Here is a 22,020-nt window from a genome sequence, read left to right on the forward strand (position 1 = left end):
ATCTAAGTTTGCTGATGACGCAAAGGTAGGTGGAAAGATAAGCTGTGGGGAGGACACCGAGGCTTCAAAGAGATATAGACAGGTTAAGTAAGTGGGCAACTAGATGGCAGATGGAGTATAATGTAGGGAAGTGTGAAATTATGCACTTTGGTTGTAAGAATAGAAAAACAGAATAATTTTTAAAGGTGAGAGCAAGAGGGTAACCAGGGAAAGGGTTGGCCCACTCAAGGACAGAGATGGGAATCTGTGTGGAGCCAGAGGAAATGGGCGAGGTGCTAAATGAGTACTTTTCATCAGTATTCACCAAAGAGAAGGACTTGGTGGATGATGAGCCTAGGGAAGGGAGTGCAGATAGTCTCAGCCATCTCATTATCAAAAAGGAGGAGGTGTTGGGTGTCTTGCAAAGCATTAAGGTAGATAAGTCCCCAGGGCCTGATGGGATCTACCCTAGAATACTGAGGGAGGCAAGGGAAGAAATTGCTGAGGCCTTGACAGAAATCTTTGCATCCTCATTGGCTACAGGTGAGGTCCCAGAGGACTGGAGGATAGCCAATGTTGTTCCTTTGTTTAAGAAGGGTAGCAAGGATAATCCAAGAAATTGTAGGCTGGTGAGCCTTATGTCAGTGGTAGGGAAACTATTAGAGAGGATTATTCAGGACAGGATTTACTCCCATTTGTAACAAACAAACTTATTAGCGAGAGACAGCATGGTTTTGTGAAGGGGAGGGTCGTGTCTTACTAATTTGATCAAGTTTTTTGAGGAAGTGACGAAGATGATTGATGAGGGAAGGATGGTGGATGTTGTCTATATGGACTTTAGTAAAGCCTTTGACAAGGTCCCGCATGGCAGACTGGTGCAAAAGGTGAAGTCACACGGGATCAGAGGTGAGCTGGCAAGATGGATACAGAACTGGCTCGGTCATAGAAGACAGAGGGTATCAGTGGAAGGGTGTTTTTCTGAATGGAGGGATGTGACTAGTGGTGTTCCGCAGGGATCAGTGCTGGGACCTTTGCTGTTTGTAGTATATATAAATGATTTGGAGGAAAATGTAGCTGGTCTGATTAGTAAGTTTGCGGACGACACAAAGGTTGGTGGAGTTGTGGATAATGATGAGGATTGTCAGAGGATACAGCAGGATATAGATCGGTTGGAGACTTGGGCAGAGAAATGGAAGATGGAGTTTAATCCGGACAAATGTGAGGTAATGCATTTTGGAAGGTCTAATGCAGGTGGGAGGTATACAGTAAATGGCAGAACCCTTAGGAGTATTGATAGGCAGAGAGATCTGGGCGTACAGGTCCACAGGTCACTGAAAGTGGCAACGCAGGTGGATAAGGTAGTCAAGAAGGCATACGGCATGCTTGCTTTTATCGGTCGGGGCATAGAGTATAAAAATAGGCAAGTCATGTTGCAGTTGTACAGAACCTTAGTTAGGCCACACTTAGAATATTGCGTGCAATTCTGGTCGCCACACTACCAGAAGGACGTGGAGGCTTTGGAGAGGGTACAGAGGAGGTTTACCAGGATGTTGCCTGGTCTGGAGGACATTAGCTATGAGGAGAGGTTGGAAAAACACGGATTGTTTTCACTGGAATGACGGAGGTGGAGGGGTGACATGATAGAAGTTTACAAAGTTGTGAGTGGCATGGACAGAGTGGATAGTCAGAAGCTTTTTCCCAGGGTGGAAGAGTCAGTTACTAGGGGACATAAGTTTAAGGTGTGAGGGGCAAAGTTTAGAGGGGATGTGCGAGGGTGGTGAGTGCCTGGAACTTGCTGCCAGGGGAGGTGGTGGAAGCAGATACGATAGCGATGTTGAAGAGACATCTTGACAAATATATGAATAGGTAGGGATTAGAGGAATATGGGCCCCGGAAGTGCAGAAGGTGTTAGTTTAGGCAGGCATCAAGATCGGCGCAGGCTTGGAGGGCCGAATGGCCTGTTCCTGTGCTGTGCTGTACTGTTCTTTGTTCTTTGTGTGCAACTGGTAAGTGCCGATGTTCTGATGGGCACCACAGTTTAGGAAGGATGTTAAAGCTTTGAAGAGCATACAGAAGTGATTTTACTAGAGTGGTTCCAGGGTGAAGGATTACAGTTACGTGGCCAGACGAGGATCTGGTGGTGGTCTCCTTAGACAAGTGAAAACTAAAAGGAGACTTAATAAAGGCGTTTAAAACCATGAAGGGTTTAGATAAGAGTATGTTACGACTGAGGAGGGAGGAGTACACTTTCTATCTCCAGTTCCACTTCTCCACAGGTAACAACATATATTTAAATGTTTACCCAATTATATACATTTTTATTTCAGAATAAAATCCACCAACCAGGTTTCTTTAATAAACAACAAAAGTATTAATTTATTACACAAGTCTTAGTCAATAAAGGTGGAAAGCTTTAACACACAATTTGAAATATGACATTAAATATATATATTCCCTCCTAAATACCCAACACACACACCGGTGAAAAGGATAAATAAAGATGCTTTGGCCAAAGTACTTGTTAATTCTTGAAGATAAAGGGTAAGATATGTTATGTTCCAGATAGCATACAGTCTGGCATCCGAGAACACGTAAACGGGTCACTGGGATCTTTTCAGAAGCAGTTCGTTCATGGGATGTCGAGAGAAAGTCTTTTTTTTTTGATTAGATTAGAGATACAGCACTGAAACAGGCCCTTCGGCCCACCGAGTCTGTGCCGAACATCAACCACCCATTTATACTAATCCTACACTAATCCCATATTCCTACCAAACATCCCCACCTGTTCCTATATTTCCCTACCACCTACCTATACTAGTGACAATTTATAATGGCCAATTTACCTATCAACCTGCAAGTCTTTTGGCTTGTGGGAGGAAACCGGAGCACCCGGAGAAAACCCACGCAGACACAGGGAGAACTTGCAAACTCCACACAGGCAGTACCCGGAATCGAACCCGGGTCCCTGGAGCTGTGAGGCTGCGGTGCTAACCACTGCGCCACTGTGCCTCTTCCAGGAGCTTCTCAGGAGAAATGCGGCATCAGGCGTTACAGCTATCACAACTGGATTTATTTGCAAGGTTTCTCAGAGAGGTGGAGAAAAGATGAGCTGCTTGTTTCTTTCAGCAGGCTACAAACCCACTGACTTAAAACAGTATTCAAAAATGAAACCCACTCTTGAGCACCATAAATCTTGACATGTCACTTCTCTTGTAAACAACTCCCATAGGCAGAATGCACCTGAGGACATGTGAGATCAGTAAATGTTTTTAAAGAGTCCTTCCAGTGACCCTTTTTAAAAAAAAAACATGCATGGAATCCCAGTCTCAATCAATCCATCTCCACAATTCTAAAACACGAGTCCTCAAAAAAAAAAAAATTAAAAATAGAAGCACTTTCATAACAAGTAAATAAAGAGAAACAGTTCCCAGTGGTTGAAGGGGCGATAGAGCAAAAGAACCAGAGGGGACATGAGGAAAAATGTCTTTACATAATGAGTGCAATGCACTGCCTGATGGGGTGCTGGATACAGATTCAATAGTAGCCTTCAAAAAGGAATTGGATGACTACTTGGAGAAAAAATGCAGAGATATGGAGAAAGAATGGGGCAGTGGGACTAACTAGATTGCTCTTCAAAAGACTGAACACAGACTCGATCGGCCAAATGGCCTTCTCCTGAATTGTACTATTTTATAATTCTACGGCAAATTATTGACCTGGTTAATAAATTGTCTGAAGGAATGGAGACAGAGACATGTTACAACCGAGGTGAGAGCAATGCACTGTCAATTCAGTCCTATCCACAGGTCGCAGCATATTATTAAAGTTTTCTCACCGAACCGGAAAACAGCCAAATTAAACACTCTAGTAAACTCCAGAATAAAACAGTTCAAACCAGGTATCTTTAGACAATATCAAATTAACTATTTATTAAAACTAAACCTTAAACACTATTAAGATAAAGCTTTATCAAAAGACCTTATAACTTCTTTGAACCAACTCCCCCATTCTCTCTCTCACGCACTCAAAAATTAATGGTTAACTGGACATGTTTTAAAAATGAGCTGTTTCTTAGGAATAAATAAATAACTGGGTTGTTAGTCTTTGTGGGTTATGCTCATGATGGGTGAGGTATCCTAGTGTAAAAATAATGAAATGCCACTTGAAGTCTCCATGTGGGTTTGATGAAACAGTCTCTTAGTAAATAAGCATTCAAAACACTTCGGCTGCAGCAGGCATCACACAGTTCTTCAACGATGAGCACAGCAATAGGTCTACTTGAATGTTTAAAAATCGGCAGTCTTTTGGTAAAAACTTTACTGAAAATTCCAGCAAACACAATCAGTCAAGACAGTCAATCTTGAAGCAAAGACTCTTAGATTGGCAGTAAAGAAAAGGAATTTTGCAACCTCCAGCAATGTAAATGGTCTCTTCAAAGAATATTTTCCTCCTTAGACAATTAACATGGCTTGTAGCTCACTGTAGAATTTCTGCTGAGAGAAATAGACAGCTCTTTCCTCCAGTAAGCACGCTTTGCTGGTGGCATTCAAAACTGGTTTTAGCTGGTTTTTAGACAGTTAAATTGAAACATTATACTATGTGACCTCCTCACTCTCTGCTGTTGCCTAGATAACAAATGCAGCTGTGGCACATTGTTCTCAGAAATCTAAAACTTCTCTCTCTCTCTTAAAGGTACACTGTTTTTAACAGAGTCTTAAGGCACACTGTTTCAAGTAGAGGAGAAAAAAATACAGTTCCATGACAGTAGGGATAATGGCAGCTGCTCTAATTGGCAGGATGTGACTAGTAGCATCCCACAGGGGCCTCAACTATTCATTGTACATATCAACTATTTAGATGATGGCACAAAGATGGGCAGCATTGTATACAGCATAGATGTAAGCATAGATAAAATTACAAAGTGATATGAATAGATTAAGCAAATGGGCAAAACTGGTGGCAATTTTTAAAAATTCATTCATGGGATGTGGGCGTCGCTGGCCAAGCCAGCATTTATTGCCCATCCTTAATTGCCCTTGAGAAGGTGGTGGTGAGCTGCTTTCTTGAACTGCTGCAGTCCATGTGGGGTTGGTACACCCACAGTGCTGTTAGGAAGGGAGTTCCAGGATTTTGACCCAGTGACAGTGGAGGAATGGCAATATAGTTCCAAGTCAGGATGGTGTGTGACTTGGAGGGGAACTTGCAGGTGGTGGTGTTCCCATGCATTTGCTGCCCTTGTCCTTCTAGTTGGTAGAGGTCGCGGGTTTGGAAGGTGCTGTCTAAAGAGCCTTGGTGCATTGCTGCAGTGCATCTTGTAGATGGCACACACTGCTGCGTCGGTGGTGGAGGGAGTGAATGTTTGTAGATGGGGTGCCAATCAAGCGGGCTGCTTTGACCTGGATGGTGTCGGGCTTCTTGAGTATTGTTGGAGCTGCACCCATCCAGGCAAGTGGAGAGTATTCCAACACACTCCTGACTTGTGCCCTGTAGATGGTGGACAGGCTTTGGGGAGTCAGGAGGTGAGTTACTCGCCGCAGGATTCCTAGCCTCTGACCTGCTCTTGTAGCCATGGTATTTATATGGCTACTCCAGTTCAGTTTCTGGTCAATGGTAGCCCCTAGGATGTTGATAGTGAGGGATTCAGCGATGGTAATGCCGTTGAATGTCAAGGGGAGATGGTTAGATTCTGTCTTGTTGGAGATGGTCATTGCCCGGCACTTGTGTGGCGCGAATGTTAGTTGCCACTTATAAGCCCAAGCCTGGATATTGTCCAGGTCTTGCTGCATTTCTACACGGACTGCTTCAGTATCTGAGGAGTCACGAATGGTGCTGAATATTGTGCAATCATCAGCGAATATCCCAACTTCTGACCTTATGATTGAAGGAAGGTCATGATGAAGCAGCTGAAGATGGTTGGGCCTAGGACACTACCCTGAGGAACTCCTGCAGTGATGTCCTGGAGCTCAGATAATTGACCTCCAACAACCACAACCATCTTCCTTTGTGCTAGGTATGACTCCAATCAGCGGAGGGTTTCCCCCTGATTCCCACTGACCTCAGTTTTGCTAGGGCTCCTTGATGCCATAGTCAGTCAAATACTGCCTTAATGCCATGGGCAGTCACTCTCACTTCACCTCTTGAGTTCAGCTCTTTTGTCCATGTTTGAACCAATGCTGTGATGAGGTCAGGAGATGAGTGGCCCTGGCAGAACCCAAACTGAGCGTCACTGAGCAGGTTATTGCTAAGCAAGTGCCACTTGATGACACCTTCCGTCACTTTACTGATGATTGAGAGTAGGCTGATGGGGCGGTAATTGGCTGGGTTGGACTTGTCCTGCTTTTTGTGTACAGGACTTACCTGGGCAATTTTCCACATTGCAGGGCAGATGCCAGTGTTGTAGCTGTATTGGAACAGCTTGGCTAGGGGCGTAGCAAGTTCTGGAGCACAGGTCTTCAGTACTATTGCCGGAATGTTGTCAGAGCCCATAGCCCTTGCAGTATCCAGTGCCTTCAGTCGTTTCTTGATATCACGCGGAGTGAATTGAATTGGCTGAAGTCTGGCATCTGTGATGCTGGGGACTTCAGGAGGAGGCCGAGATGGATCATCAACTCAGCACTTCTGGCTAAAGATTGTTGCAAATGCTTCAGCCTTATCTTTCGCACTGATGTGCTGGGCTCCCCCATCATTTGAGGATGTGGATATTTGTGGAGCCACCTCCTCCAGTTAGTTGTTTAATTGTCCACCACCATTCACAATTGGATGTGGCAGGACTGCAGAGCTTAGCTGTGAGCCGTTGGTTGTGGGATCGCTTAGCTCTGTCTAGCGTATGCTGCTTACGCAGTTTGGCACGCAGATAGTCCTGTGATGTAGCTTCACCAGGTTGACACCTCATTATGAGGTATGCCTGGTGCTGCTCCTGCCATGCCCTCCTGTACTCTTCATTGAACCAGGGTTGGTCTCCTGCCTTGATGGTTATGGTAGAGTGGGGGATATGCCGGGCCATGAGGTTACAGATAGTAGTTGAGTACAATTCTGCTGCTGCTAATGGCCCACAGCGCCTCATGGATGCCCAGTTTTGCATTGCTAGATCTATTTGAAATCTATCCCATTTAGCACGGTGGTAGTGCCACACAACACGATGGAGAGTATCCTCAATGTGAAGGCAGGACTTAGTCTCTACAACGATTGTGCGGTGGTCACTCCTACCAATACTGTCATGGACAGATGCATCTGCGACAGGCAGATTGGTGAGGACGAGGTCAAGTATGTTTTCCTCTCTTGTTGGTTCCCTCACCACCTGCCGCATACCCAGTCTAGCAGATATGTCCTTTAGGACTCGGTCAGTAATGGTGCTACTGAACCACTCTTGGTGATGGACATTGACGTTCCCCACCCAGAGTACATTCTGTGCCCTTGCCACCCTCAGTGCTTCCTCCAAGTGCTATTCAATATGGAGGAGTACAGACTCATCAGCTGAGGGAGGGGCGGTAGGTGGTAATCAGCAGGAGGTTTCCTTGTCCATGTTTGACCTGATACCATGAGACTTCATGGTGTCCAGAGTCGATGTTGAGGACTCCCAGGGCAACCCCCTCCCTAACACTGTACCGCCACCTCTGCTGGGTCTGTCCTGCCTGTGGGACAGGACATACACGGGGATGGTGATGGCAGTGTCTGGGACATTGTCTGTCAGGTATATGATTCCGTGAGTATAACTATGTCAGGCTGTTGCTTGACTAGTCTGTGGGACAGCTCTCCCAACTTTGGCACAAGCCGCCAGATGCTAGGAGGACTTTGCAGGGTCGACAGGGCTGGGTTTGCCGTTGTCATTTCCGGTGCCTAGATTGATGCCGGGTGGTCCGTCCGGTTTCATTCCTTTTTATAGACTTCGTAGCGGTTAGATACAACTGAGTGGCTTGCTAGGCCATTTCAGAGGGCATGTAAGAGTCAACCACATTGCTGTGGGTCTGGAATCACATGTAGGCCAGACTAGGTAGGACAGCAGATTTCCTTCCCTAAAGGACATTAGTGAACCAGATGGGTTTTTACAACAATCAACAATGGTTTCATGGCCATCATTAGACTAGCTCAATTCCAGATTTTTTTTTTTATGAATTGAATTCAAATTCCACCTACTGCTATGGTGGGATTTGAACCCATGTCCCCAGAGCAGTACCCTGGGTCTCTGGGTTACTAGTCCAGTGACAATACCACTACGCCACTGCATCCCCGGATTGCAATATAGACATGTGAGATCATTCACTTTGGACCTATAAAGGATAGATCTTTCTAATTGGTGAAAAGCTAGAGATGTAGGAGCCCATGTAACATGATCATTAAAATGTCATGGATAGATACAAAAAATAATCAAAAAGCCTAATGGAATGCTGGCCTTTATATCAGGGGAACTAGAATACAAGGAGGTAAAAGTTATACTACAGCTACACAAAGGCATGGTTCAAGCACACCTGGACTGCTGTGAACAGTTCTGGGCAGTACACCTTAGGAAGGATTTATTGACCTGGGAGTGAGTGATTTACCAGAATGATGCTTGGATGCCAAAGGTTAAATTACTAGGAGAGAATACACAAACCCCTACAGTATATTTCCTGGAATTTAGAGAGTTAAGGGGTGGTTTGATCTAAGTTTTCAAGATATTAAGGGGAACAGACAGGGTAGATAGAGGAAAAAATGTTTCCTCTCGTTGAGAAATTAGGAAACACTTCTACACACAGAGTGGTTAAAGTTTGGAACTGTCTTCAGCAAATGACAATTGAGGCTGGGCCATTTGTTAATATTTGGTAACCAAAGGTATTAAAAGATATGAGGTAAAGGCAGGTATATGGAGTTAGATCGCAGATCAGCCATGACCGAATCGTAGCAGAACAGGTTTAAGTGGCTAAATGGCCTACTCCTGTTCTGTAATCCATGCTGACATCCCAGTGCAGTACATTGTCTAGGGTACCATATTCAGAGGAGACTTTAACAGAGGGGCCATCCGCCTGTTCAGGTGGATGCAAAAAGATCCCATGGCACTATTCCATTGAAGAGCAGGAGATTCCTCCTGGTGTTTTGGCCAATATTGTTCCCTGAATTAATACCACAACAAAAAAAACAAATAGGTTATCTGGTCATTCATTCATTTGTGTGACTGCTTTGTGAAAATTAATGGCCATGGTTGCCTGAGGTGGAATGTGAGTAATGAAATGAAGAGAAAATTGAGAGGAGGAAACCAACTGTTAATTAATAAACTATGCTGGTCAATTAATTCATTACGATATGAGAAGATGAATAGTTGAGCCATTACATGTAATTTGTGACTGTATCACTATAAAGTCTAAATTAAAATAAAAACAAATGCTGGAAATACAGATGAAAAGTCACAGACCTGAAACATAACTCTGCTTCTCTCTCCACAGATGCTGCCAGACCTGCTGAGTATTTCCAGCATTTTCTGTTTTTATTTCAGATTTCCAGCATCCGCAGTATTTTGCTTTTATTTTGGAGTCTAACTTAAACGTTGATGTTGCTAATACACAAAAAAAACTGTAGATATTGAAAACATGAAACAAAAGCAGAAAATGCTAGAAACCTCCTTCAAGGCTGGCACAGCATCTGTGGAGAGAAGCAATAAGTCAACAATTTCAGGCAACGCTAAGCCTAACTTGCTGAGAGTTTCCAGAATTTTCCATTTATGCTACTTTAATGCTTTTTCGCTGTTTTGCAAGATTTGTGAGATGATGGGCATTCATTTCTGGGGACAGGTAAACATGATGTAAAGCATCCTCACGGCTTGTGCCCATTTGCATTATGCCGTAGGGTGTACAGATTTTCAGTCGGCTCGAAAGTAAGTATCAACTGAGACTAAAACACTTTAGAATGATGTTAAATGCTCTAACTAATGTTACTGACATTAACACATGACTGTTTTTCAGATCACAATGCCACGCAACCTTATCTGGGGAGTGCAATTCAAAACTCACTGATCAGTTCCTCTGATCCAGATGCAAAATTTTAAAAAAAACTATCTTTTTTAATATCCTCATGGTGTGTGCGTATAGAACACAGTAAGGAACACTAACGTATGCAATTTAATTGAGCCCTGAGGATACTCTTGGCAGTGGATGACTATGTCTTGTGATTTATCAGGGCATAGACTGGGCAGACAATTGTGCACCCTCCATTTATTAAGTATTCAATGTGTTTCTTTTGCAGGTGTCAGGATATTAAAGATGAAGAAAAAACAATGATTTTTGTTACTAAATGCCCATGTGATGAATGCGTACCTTTAATAAACAATGCCGGTATCAAACAGATATACACAGGTGACCTCGATGCTGGCAAAGTAAAGGCAGATATATCCTATCAGAAATTCTCTGGTCTACAAGGAGTGAGGAAGTTTACAGTGAGTACCTCATTACAAATCATAAGGACACAAGAAAAATCCAGGAACATAAAAGGTCAATCAATCCTCTCGCATCATGGCTTCTAATCATAGTTTGAGTAACCATGCTCTTTCTCAGCTTTTATTTCAGCTGCAGAGACACTGATTTGTTATTGCAATCCTGGTCAGTGAGATTGCGAGTTTGGAATTTTTTTAGCTTTGTGTATTCCATGTTTTAAAACAATTCATAGAATTTTACACTTCTTCTGTGGTTGGGTGAACTGTGTTATACTTAACAATACATACAGTAATGCAGTGGTTGGTTATGTTACTGGATTATGTTACTGAGAACGTGACTTCAAATTCTAGCATGGCAATTTGAATTTGGTTTAAAAGATCTGGAAATTAGAAGTAAAAGTGGCCATGAAGCAGCCATATTGTCTTAAAAACTCAATTGTTTCACTTATGTCCTCAGGGAAGGAAACCTGCTGTCCTTTTCCAGTCTGCCCAATATGTGACAGCACACCAGTATTGACTCTTACCTGCCCTCAGAAGTAGCCAAGCAAGGTTGTTGAGGATGGGAATAAATGCCAGCCCTGACATTAACAGCCACATTGCGAGAATGGATAAAGCAACTTGCTAACAAGGGGAGAGTAAACCTGCTAGCTAGCCTCCGTTTTAGGATAGATGTCAACCCGAGTTCAGTGATAGCCTCCAAGTCAGAAGGTTGTGGGTTCAAGTCCCATAGAGTTATAAGTGCACAGTTTAAGCTGAGGTGTCTCTGCATTACTGAGGGAGCGCTGCATTGTTTTTCAGATGAGAAATTAAACTGAGGCGCTATCTGTTTTCTTAAGTGGATGTAAAAGATCCCAAAGTGGCCTCTGGTGCAGCCTGCACCAGGAATGCATGGATGCCATTTGCACCCAAAGCAGCACCCCAGCACCGAGAAAACATATGCTACAGAACTGAATTCTCGAACCATTGAGTTTTACAGGATAATCCGTATCTAGATACCCTTTAAACAAGCTGATAAACTTGGAAACAATAGGATGTTGGTTTGATGCTTTTTAATCATATTACACAACCCACTACGTACAGTGACCATGAGATTATTGGTACAGAGAGATACTCATGGGAGGGACCCATCAGAGAGAATGCAAGTGCAGTGTTCTAATCTGCTTTTGTTGGTCAATGATAGAAGTTCAAGTCCTACTGAACTTTTGTGTGTTGTAATGTCTTGCTAGCGTGATGATAACATGTCAACATGTTCTGGTCATTTTAAATTAATATATAACACATTAACCCATTAAATCATCGTATCCTCTTTAGCACACCTGCGTGACACTACCACTACATCTATCACAGCGTGTTACTTTTTATATCATGCCTTTTTCTAATAGTCTGTTGTATTTATTTGTAAGCTTGACTCGGTGCCAAGACCACACCATATCTATACCTGCAGATTATTGGTCCATTAATGTCTATTGACCGGTTCTAATCTAGTCCTGAACATGACCTCTTAGAGCCTGTTTATATTGTAGGTTCTTAGCTACTGGCCTACCACCATCTACAGTCCAGTCCAGCATTTATCAATCAACCAGCACCAAAAACAAATGATCCATTCATTTAGCTTATTGCTGTTTGTGGGATCTTGCTCTGTGCAAATTGGCTGCCGTGTTTTCTATGGCGATTAAACTTCAAAAAGTACTTCATTGGTTATAAAGTGCTTTGAAACATTGAGGTTGTGAAAGGCACTATATAAATGCAAGTTCTACTTTCTATAGATGTGGCACGCTCACTAAATATAATAGGCTCCGTTATTACATAGAACTACATTGAATATAAAGCATGGAAATCGGACATTCAGCCAAAATAGTCTCTGCTGGTGTTTATACTCTACGAGTCTCCTCCTGTTCCATCTGGCTCCTTTCAACCCTTCAGCAAACCTTTCTATTCCCTTTTCTGCCATACACTTGTCAGGTTTCCTTTTGAAGGCATCTATGCTATTTGACTCGGCCACTTCTTGTGGTAGTGAGTGCCACATTCTAAACACTCTCCTGAATAAAGACTGTAGGCTCAAACATAGGATTAATATATATTTGGCCAGGGTCGAATCCAAGTATGGAGCCTCCACAGACGGGAATGGGATTCATATATGGACCCAATTTTAAATTTGTTTAAATGGATAGGTTTAGAATGGGTAACAGTCTCACCCATAGTCAGCTGTAGGATATTATACCCTAACTCTGACCCACACTGCTGTCTAATGAGGCCCCACACTGGGACAGAGTATCACTGTGGCCCCTATAGAATCTAATTAAAGAGTGAAAACAGATGCCATTATTTAAATGTTCTTTGTTACCAAGGTTTTAGAGTAGGTGAGTTTTAATAGCCTAAAACCTGTGAGCAATTTTATTACAATGGTGAGGTCCAGTCTGAGAGATGAGATACATGAACAAGTGACTGATTTATAAGTATCTATTAGAGGGGATTAATTCAAAATTTTATTTTAAGTGATTTACATGTAACTTCCAATTTGAATTTTTTTTTTAACAGTGGCAGAAAGCTCCAGCCAACAGTATTTTAACGTCAAGTATCCGAACTGTTCACAGTGAGTATCTATTCACTGCTGCTAACCACTAACTTTATGTACTGAATAAACCCGTGGTTTGAATAGAATGTTACGCTTTTAAGAGCACGCAATGTACTGCCAAACAGAAGAACAGTTGTGGATCATGTGTGCCGTTTCCAAAGACACTCTTACATTGCTTCTAATAACTTTGCAAAAGAGTGCTGCTCTACTGATCTTGGTACACCATCGTCAGTTTGTTTATTTGATCTTTCCTGCCACTGCTCTCTACAGGGCCACAAAACACTAACCAAGAAAAGGATCTCTGTGAGATATGGATTCAGGTCTCCTACCCATTCTTTCATTTGTATATATGGAGAGATCAAAGAGAGAGAGCTATTTGTCTGAGTCAGATAAACAAGTCATGTAGTTGCAAGTTAAGTACACCTGTCACAGCTGGGTTCTAACTCTGGTTTTAAAAGTCTATGTGGCGACTTCCTGGGGAATGTATGTTGGCAATTTAAGCTCACTTTTGGAACAATTGGTCAAAATGCGTGAAGAATTTACAAGTACTACAGCTTTCTCTCAAGTGCTGTAATTGCCACTGTTGGCAAAGTTTTAACAATCACTGAAAGCCATCGTTCAATTGCTTGAAAATAAGAACAGATCTTTTGGTTCAAGGTTGGGAAAAGCGCTGTTCAATGCAACTGTGCTGATCTGATTCCTCAGAGTTATTACAATGGAATGTACAGGAAAGGTTCAGGACAGAGATACTGAACTAGAACAACAATACCTAACTTTGGTACACACTTTCTTTTTAGCCTCTACCTTTCAGGATCATTAGGAACAGGAGTAGGCCATTCAGCCCCTTGAGCCTGCTCTGCCATTCAATTACATCATCCCTGATCAGCACCTTAACTCCATTTACCTTTCTCTGCTCCAATTCCCTTGATACCCTTACCCTACAAAAATTTATCAATCTCACTCTTGAAAGCTCCAATTGACCCTGAGCATCCACAGGCATTTGAAGGTGAGAATTCCAGATTTCCACTACCCTTCATGTGATTCCTGGCCTAGCTCTAATTTTATTATGCACCACCACCCCCCTCTCCCCTTCCCCAGCTTCTGATTTCCCCATCAGAAGAAATAATTTCTCTCTATCTACCCTATTGAATCCTTTTAATATTTTAAACAGCTTGATCAGATATTCCCTCAGTCAAATTCAAGAGAATACAAGCCAAGCCCTCAACGTTGTCACCAATTCTGGTGAGGACTTCAATTGTTAGATTTTTTTCCTCACTGAATAGGATTTGGTGCCTGCAATGAAAGTGTCTGTGGCTGCTCCTTAGAGGACATGTTTCTGCTTCATGGCACTTGGAGCAATGCTGTGGATTTGCACCCAGTAACTCCTAGCACACTGACTGTACCTTCACTTGTGTTCTGTCCACAGGAAAACGAGGATCAACCAAACCTTGCACACACCAGAGCATCATTTTCCCAGGAATCGTTAACAGGGCCACCACGTGCACAATGGGCTCCAGCACAGAACCTTCACCATCTTGTGAGTCATTGGTACTGGGGTGCATGGCAAGTATGGAGGACCCCCAATCTCCCTTGGCCAAAGGTGATTTGAAGAGGCCACTGAAAGCTCCTAGGTCTGAATCCCAAACGGAGGAGCTGCTAAATTTGGAGATCAGCGAGCCAGCTTTCAAAAGGAGGGTGGTGGCAGAGCATCAGATCTATCTGCAGAGTCTTGTGACTTCATTACACACTGTGATGAATGATATGGTGGATAGGATGGAAATGACCATATCAAGGTTGAATACCTCCATGTCTGATGTCCAAAATGTGCTGGACCAACAATTTGCTGCATTGCAGGCTAGCAGGGAGGGAGCATTATCTCAGACAGTATCTGTGATGGAAAGCTCTTTAACCCAGGGACTGAGCAACATAGGAGCATCACTTCATACTGCCTTGACTACTGCTGTATCGGATGTGGGCTCCAAAGTGCAAGAAGGCCTGCAAGTGGGATTTGAAAACCTTGGGGAAAAAATACAGTCAACCATGAGAGAGGGTTTTGCCAATCTGATAAACAAACATACCTCTGAGTACCAAAACCTATGCGACAGATATGAAGGAATCTCACCCACTGGGGGCCTAAATAACTTGTCTGAAGAGGTTGGAACTCACGACGGCAGCCTGCCCCTTTTATCACACTACCCTAGACAGCCTCCACCTAACTCTCCACTGGAAAGCAGGAGTCCCTCTGTAGTGACTCAAATATCTGGAGGCACAAAAATCTAGGGAGGTTAGAGTAAGGAGGGAAGTCTAACAAACTTCCTTTATGTGAAAGATAATTGGAGTATGGAATAAACTACCTGAAAATATTACTGAACTAAATAATTTGGGAACAAAGCAGCTGACACATTTTGCTGATGAAGGATGTGATTGAGATGTACCTCTCACCTACCTTTACTCTGCGGTATGGGCCACACACCAGTTTTATGGGACATCATTGTTCCAGCATGTAACATTTTAATTCTGCTCAAATCATTGACTAAGCTCACACTGTAGTTTATTAGGCTCCTTTTACATTACAGTAACTTTTACAGCAGATGCCAGTGCTACTTCTCACTGCTGTATCTCTGAGCTTTCACAAGCCTCTTTTATCTTTAGGACAAGCAGCCTTTTCTGTATCCAGACCCTTCCACTGTTTACTCATCTAAAAGCTTTACAATTCGGCTTTACAGTTAACTCTGCCAGACTCATGAGCTACTCATTACAAACCTTTGCAACAATTTCATCTGCTCACAAGATCTATATATTCTTCTTTGCATCACCTCGGTACCAGTATAGGGATGGTGGGTCTTGAATAGGATGATCTCAAACTGTCTTGGTTCTTTACCTCTCCTGCTAATTTTAAAACAGGAGTCAGCCACAGCTTGATAGACTGTTTCAAGCTTTGTAGAGAAGTTCACAAAAAAAATTGGCGTTTCTATGCAAGTTTGATTCGACTAAAGGACAACTGCTGGGAATTGATGTTCATGAGTCTTCTCTGACCAATTCTGTTTCGGGGTAAAGAAGATTCTCTGCTATCTTTTAATACATTATCTCTGCACTTCAGTCGTTTCACTACTGCATTGGGTAGTTAACCAGTAAACAAATGGATAGTTTTGCTGATATTACATTCTCCCATGGCTTCCAATTAAAACATCCCATTAGGCTTGTATGTTCTGGACCACAGGAGAGTAAGGGGTAATCTAATTGAGGTGTTTTAATTGGTTAAAGGAGTTAATAGAGTAGAGAGAAATAATTTCCTCTAGTGAGGGAATCCAGAACATGAGGGCATAACTTTAAAATTCAACCCCATTCAGGGGGGAGGTCAGGCAACATTTCTTCACAGACAAGTTAGTGGAAATCCAGAACACTCTCCCCAAAAAGCTGTTGAGGCTCGATCAATTAATTTCAAAACTGAGTTTGATAGATTTTTGTTATGCAAGGGTATTAAGAGATAGGGAACCATGGCAGGTAAATTAAGATAGTCATGATGTAATTGAATGACAGAACAGGTTCGAGGGGCTGAATGGCCCCTTCCTGTTCCTATGTTTACTAGCAGTTTTACTACAAGTTGCATTGATATATAAATATCAATAAATAAACACAAAAGACACTTTACAACAGACTTTTCCTGTTATCAGGTTATTTTGGATCTGGAACATTTCCAGTAATATAGCTGATTCTGGTAGAACTGTAGCTTGTCTTCATTACAACTGCTGGATCCGTCCAATGTAAAGAATGTTATATTCTCCACAAGCACAGTTTAAGTTGGGCAGTGCTTTCAAGCTCTACTTTAGGTTCCTTGACGTGCTTTATGTAACATAGATTGAATCATCTTTTCCCCCTGCATGCTTTGTGTTCTTCTGAAGTTTCTTTAATGGTTTTTGTCATAACGTATCAAAGTGCTCAGCTTCTATAATACTAATCGATCTCGTCTGACATTGCAACGGACGGGGAAGGGCGTGAACACTTGAACAATAATGGATATGTATATCAATGTTCCCAAAGAATGTGAGGACAATATACAGCAGACTACACTATTGTGAAGATTTAAAAATTAATAAACTAGAGAGTTTAAATTTAAAATGTGTTCTGTTTTATTTATGCTATACACCGGGAAACGTAAACCATCGTCATTCTTTGGCGACGAGAAAAGGATATACTGATGAACACATGCACAGCTACATAGGCAGCAGTGAATTAATGAAACGGTAGACACCACAGAATCAAGTCTAAAGCGTCAGCAAATTAATGAATAGTGCAGTAGAAGCCAGTGAATTAAATGGAGAATTGACTGGCAATTTAATAATTTCATAGTGCAGTAGGCGGAACCGTACTTGTCGGGAAGTGTGATTGATTTGCAGTTGAAAGGTAATAACCTATTCAAAGCAATTATTTATATTTCATGAAGCTAAGTCATCGATGGAAATGGTATACTGACAATGCAATGTCAAGCCACACCTATCGACTGTGGATTCTATCACCACCCAGAGGCACCAGGCACATATTAAATCATATTAAAAATGACCAGCCACAGCTCACAGTAGCAAGGACTTCCAGAAATCTGAGCGAACTATGGTTCACTCTCTTCAGCCCCGAATGTATATGACAGCCGTTTCATGCCGAAAAACAAGAAACGGACTACACTTCTCACACCCTGCCTCCTGTAAGGACTCTATTCCATTCTCCCAGTTTCTCTGTCTCTGACGCATCTGCTCTGATGATGCTACCTTCCATGACAGTGCTTCTGATATGTCTTCCTTTTTCCTCAACACAGGATTTCCCCCCACTGTGGTTGACAGGGCCCTGAACCGTGTTCGGCCCATTTCCCGCATCGCTACCCTCACCCCTTCCCCTCCCTCCCAGAACTGCGACAGGGTTCCCCTTGTCCTCACTTTCCACCCCATCAGCCTCTATATCAAAAGGATCATCCCCCGCCATTTCCGCCACCTCCAGCGTGATGCCACTACCAAAGGCATTTTCCCCTGTCAGCATTCCGAAGGGTTCGTTCCCTCCCTGACACCCTGGTCCACTCCTCCATTACCTCCACCACCTCATCCCCTTCCCACGGCACCTTCCCTTGCAAGCACAGGAGGTGTAATACCTGCCCATTTACCTCCTCTCTCCTCACTATCCAAGGCCCCAAACACTCCTTTCAGGTGAAGCAGTGATTTACTTGTACTTCTTTCAATGTAGTATACTGTATTCGCTGCTCACAATATGGTCTCCTCTACATTGGGGAGACCAAACGCAGACTGGGTGACCACTTTGCGGAACACCTCCGCTCAGTCCGAAAGCATAACCCCGAGCTTCCGGTTGCAGGCCATTTCAACACACCCCCCTGCTCTCATCCTCACATCTCTGTCCTGGGATTTTTGCAGTGTTCCAATGAACATCAATGCAAGCTCGAGGAACAGCATCTCATTTCCCAAGTAGGCACGCTATAGCCTGCTGGACTGAACATTGAGTTCAATAATTTCAGTGCATGACAGGCCCTCCCATTTAACTTTTATCTTTAGTTATTTTTTATTTCATTTTTTGTGTTTATTTTATTTTAGTTTGTTCAATTTGTTTCTACTGTGCCTACCCACTGTTTTTTCTAGTTTGTACTTGTGGCTGTTCTGTTTTCAGTCCATTGACACCGTCTCTATACTAATGCTTTGTCTTTCAGCACACCATTAACATATTGTTTGCCTTTGCTCCATGACCTTCTGGTTGGTTATTTTGTGACCTTGTCCAATCAACATCTCTTTTGTTATCTCTTGCCCCACCCCCGCTTTACTTGCTTAAAATCTTTTACATTTCTTATATCTGCCAGTTCTGAAGAAGGGTCACTGTCCTGAAACGTTAACTCTGCTTCTCTTTCCACAGATGCTGCCAGACCTGCTGAGTTTTTCCCAGCACTTTCTGTTTTTATTTCAGATTTCCAGCATCTGCAGTATTTTGCTTTTATTAAAGAAGAAACCATACCGGAGGTGGAGACTAAGGCTAGATTAAGAATAAAGCAGAAAAAGATCCATTTAGGGACTTCAAGACAAAGAAGCCATTGGTAATAAAAAGGTGTATACAGCCATTCATAATAATTGTTCTAAGTGTTACCATTGCTAATCTCATCAAAACCACCATTACTGTAAAGCAGCTGCACTGTTGTAGGAAATGCAGCAGCCAATTTGTGTCTTCTCATTATCTCAGTGCTATTGTGGGATTTTGCTGTGTGTATTTTGGTCACCAGGTTTCATGGAGGCACCCAAGATCACGTCGTTGGCACCAGCTAGACCTCATTGTCACAAGGCGAGCCGCCTTAAACAGTGTTCAAATCACACGCAGCTTCCACAGTGCGGACTGCGACACCGACCACTCCCTGGTGTGCAGCAAGGTTAGACTCAGACCAAAGAAGTTGCATCATTCCAAGCAGAAGGGCCACCCGCGCATCAACACGAGCAGAATTTCTCACCCACAGCTGTTACAAAAATTTCTAAATTCACTTGTAACAGCCCTTCAAAACACTCCCACAGGGGATGCTGAGACCAAGTGGGCCCACATCAGAGACGCCATCTATGAGTCAGCTTTGACCACCTACGGCAAAAGTGCGAAGAGAAATGCAGACTGGTTTCAATCTCATAATGAAGAGCTGGAACCTGTCATAGCCGCTAAGCGCATTGCACTTTTGAACTACAAGAAAGCCCCCAGCGATTTAACATCCGCAGCACTTAAAGCAGCCAGAAGTACTGCACAAAGAACAGCTAGGCGTTGCGCAAACGACTACTGGCAACACCTATGCAGTCATATTCAGCTGGCCTCAGACACCGGAAACATCAGAGGAATGTATGATGGCATGAAGAGAGCTCTTGGGCCAACCATCAAGAAGATCACCCCCCTCAAATCTAAATCGGGGGACATAATCACTGACCAACGCAAACAGATGGACCGCTGGGTTGAGCACTACCTAGAACTGTACTCCAGGGAGAATGCTGTCACTGAGACTGCCCTCAATGCAGCCCAGCCTCTATCAGTCATGGATGAGCTGGACATACAGCCAACCAAATCGGAACTCAGTGATGCCATTGATTCCCTAGCCAGCGGAAAAGCCCCTGGGAAGGACAGCATTACCCCTGAAATAATCAAGAGTGCCAAGCCTGCTATACTCTCAGCACTACATGAACTGCTATGCCTGTGCTGGGACGAGGGAGCAGTACCCCAGGACATGCGCGATGCCAACATCATCACCCTCTATAAAAACAAAGGTGACCGCGGTGACTGCAACAACTACCGTGGAATCTCCCTGCTCAGCATAGTGGGGAAAGTCTTTGCTCGAGTCGCTCTGAACAGGCTCCAGAAGCTGGCCGAGCGCGTCTACCCTGAGGCACAGTGTGGCTTTCGTGCAGAGAGATCGACTATTGACATGCTGTTCTCCCTTCGTCAGATACAGGAGAAATGCCGTGAACAACAGATGCCCCTCTACATTGCTTTCATTGATCTCACCAAAGCCTTTGACCTCGTCAGCAGACGTGGTCTCTTCAGACTACTAGAAAAGATCGGATGTCCACCAAAGCTACTAAGTATCATCACCTCATTCCATGACAATATGAAAGGCACAATTCAACATGGTGGCTCCTCATCAGAGCCCTTTCCTATCCTGAGTGGTGTGAAACAGGGCTGTGTTCTCGCACCCACACTTTTTGGGATTTTCTTCTCCCTGCTGCTTTCACATGCGTTCAAATCCTCTGAAGAAGGAATTTTCCTCCACACAAGATCAGGGGGCAGGTTGTTCAACCTTGCCCGTCTAAGAGCGAAGTCCAAAGTACGGAAAGTCCTCATCAGAGAACTCCTCTTTGCTGACGATGCTGCTTTAACATCTCACACTGAAGAATGCCTGCAGAGTCTCATCGACAGGTTTGCGTCTGCCTGCAATGAATTTGGCCTAACCATCAGCCTCAAGAAAACGAACATCATGGGGCAGGATGTCAGAAATGCTCCATCCATCAATATTGGCGACCACGCTCTGGAAGTGGTTCAAGAGTTCACCTACCTAGGCTCAACTATCACCAGTAACCTGTCTCTAGATGCAGAAATCAACAAGCGCATGGGTAAGGCTTCCACTGCTATGTCCAGACTGGCCAAGAGAGTGTGGGAAAATGGCGCACTGACACGGAACACAAAAGTCCGAGTGTATCAGGCCTGTGTCCTCAGTACCTTGCTCTACGGCAGCGAGGCCTGGACAACGTATGCCAGCCAAGAGCGACGTCTCAATTCATTCCATCTTCGCTGCCTTCGGAGAATACTTGGCATCAGGTGGCAGGACTATATCTCCAACACAGAAGTCCTTGAAGCGGCCAACATCCCCAGCTTATACACACTACTGAGTCAGCGGCGCTTGAGATGGCTTGGCCATGTGAGCCGCATGGAAGATGGCAGGATCCCCAAAGACACATTGTACAGCGAGCTCGCCACTGGTATCAGACCCACCGGCCGTCCATGTCTCCGTTATAAAGACGTCTGCAAACGCGACATGAAATCGTGTGACATTGATCACAAGTCGTGGGAGTCAGTTGCCAGCATTCGCCAGAGCTGGCGGGCAGCCATAAAGACAGGGCTAAATTGTGGCGAGTCGAAGAGACTTAGTAGTTGGCAGGAAAAAAGACAGAGGCGCAAGGGGAGAGCCAACTGTGCAACAGCCCCAACAAACAAATTTCTCTGCAGCACCTGTGGAAGAGCCTGTCACTCCAGAATTGGCCTTTATAGCCACTCCAGGCGCTGCTTCACAAACCACTGACCACCTCCAGGCGCGTATCCATTGTCTCTCGAGATAAGGAGGCCCAAAAGAAAAAGAAAGAAATTTTGGCCACCTCGTTTCCTACGTTACAACTGTGACCAACTACACTTCAAAGGAATTCATTGACTGTAAACTGCTTTGGGACGTCAAGTTGTGAAGGTGTTATATAAATGCAGGTTTGACTTTATTCATGATTTGTGCTGATCTAGTTAATCTCAATGAAGAGGGGAGAGGGTAGCAAAACAGTACAACAGGCCAGAG

At 43.6% G+C, this 22,020-nt stretch overlaps 1 protein-coding gene across 2 annotated transcripts in view; it reads left to right on the plus strand.

The window, feature by feature from the left end:
- cdadc1 (cytidine and dCMP deaminase domain containing 1) overlaps positions 1-17,072 on the plus strand; it is a 59,660-nt gene extending 42,588 nt beyond the window's left edge. For both annotated transcript variants that reach the window (XM_068040299.1, XM_068040300.1), the window contains 3 exons: positions 10,192-10,381; positions 12,917-12,971; positions 14,380-17,072. In XM_068040299.1, coding sequence (XP_067896400.1) covers positions 10,192-10,381; positions 12,917-12,971; positions 14,380-15,233 — 1,099 coding nt within the window. In that variant the 3' untranslated portion in view covers positions 15,234-17,072. The remainder of the gene's footprint in view (positions 1-10,191; positions 10,382-12,916; positions 12,972-14,379) is intronic.
- The last annotated feature ends 4,948 nt before the right edge of the window (positions 17,073-22,020 follow it).

Source organism: Heterodontus francisci, chromosome 10 (genome assembly GCF_036365525.1).
Source record: "Heterodontus francisci isolate sHetFra1 chromosome 10, sHetFra1.hap1, whole genome shotgun sequence".
Lineage (NCBI taxonomy): Eukaryota > Metazoa > Chordata > Chondrichthyes > Heterodontiformes > Heterodontidae > Heterodontus > Heterodontus francisci.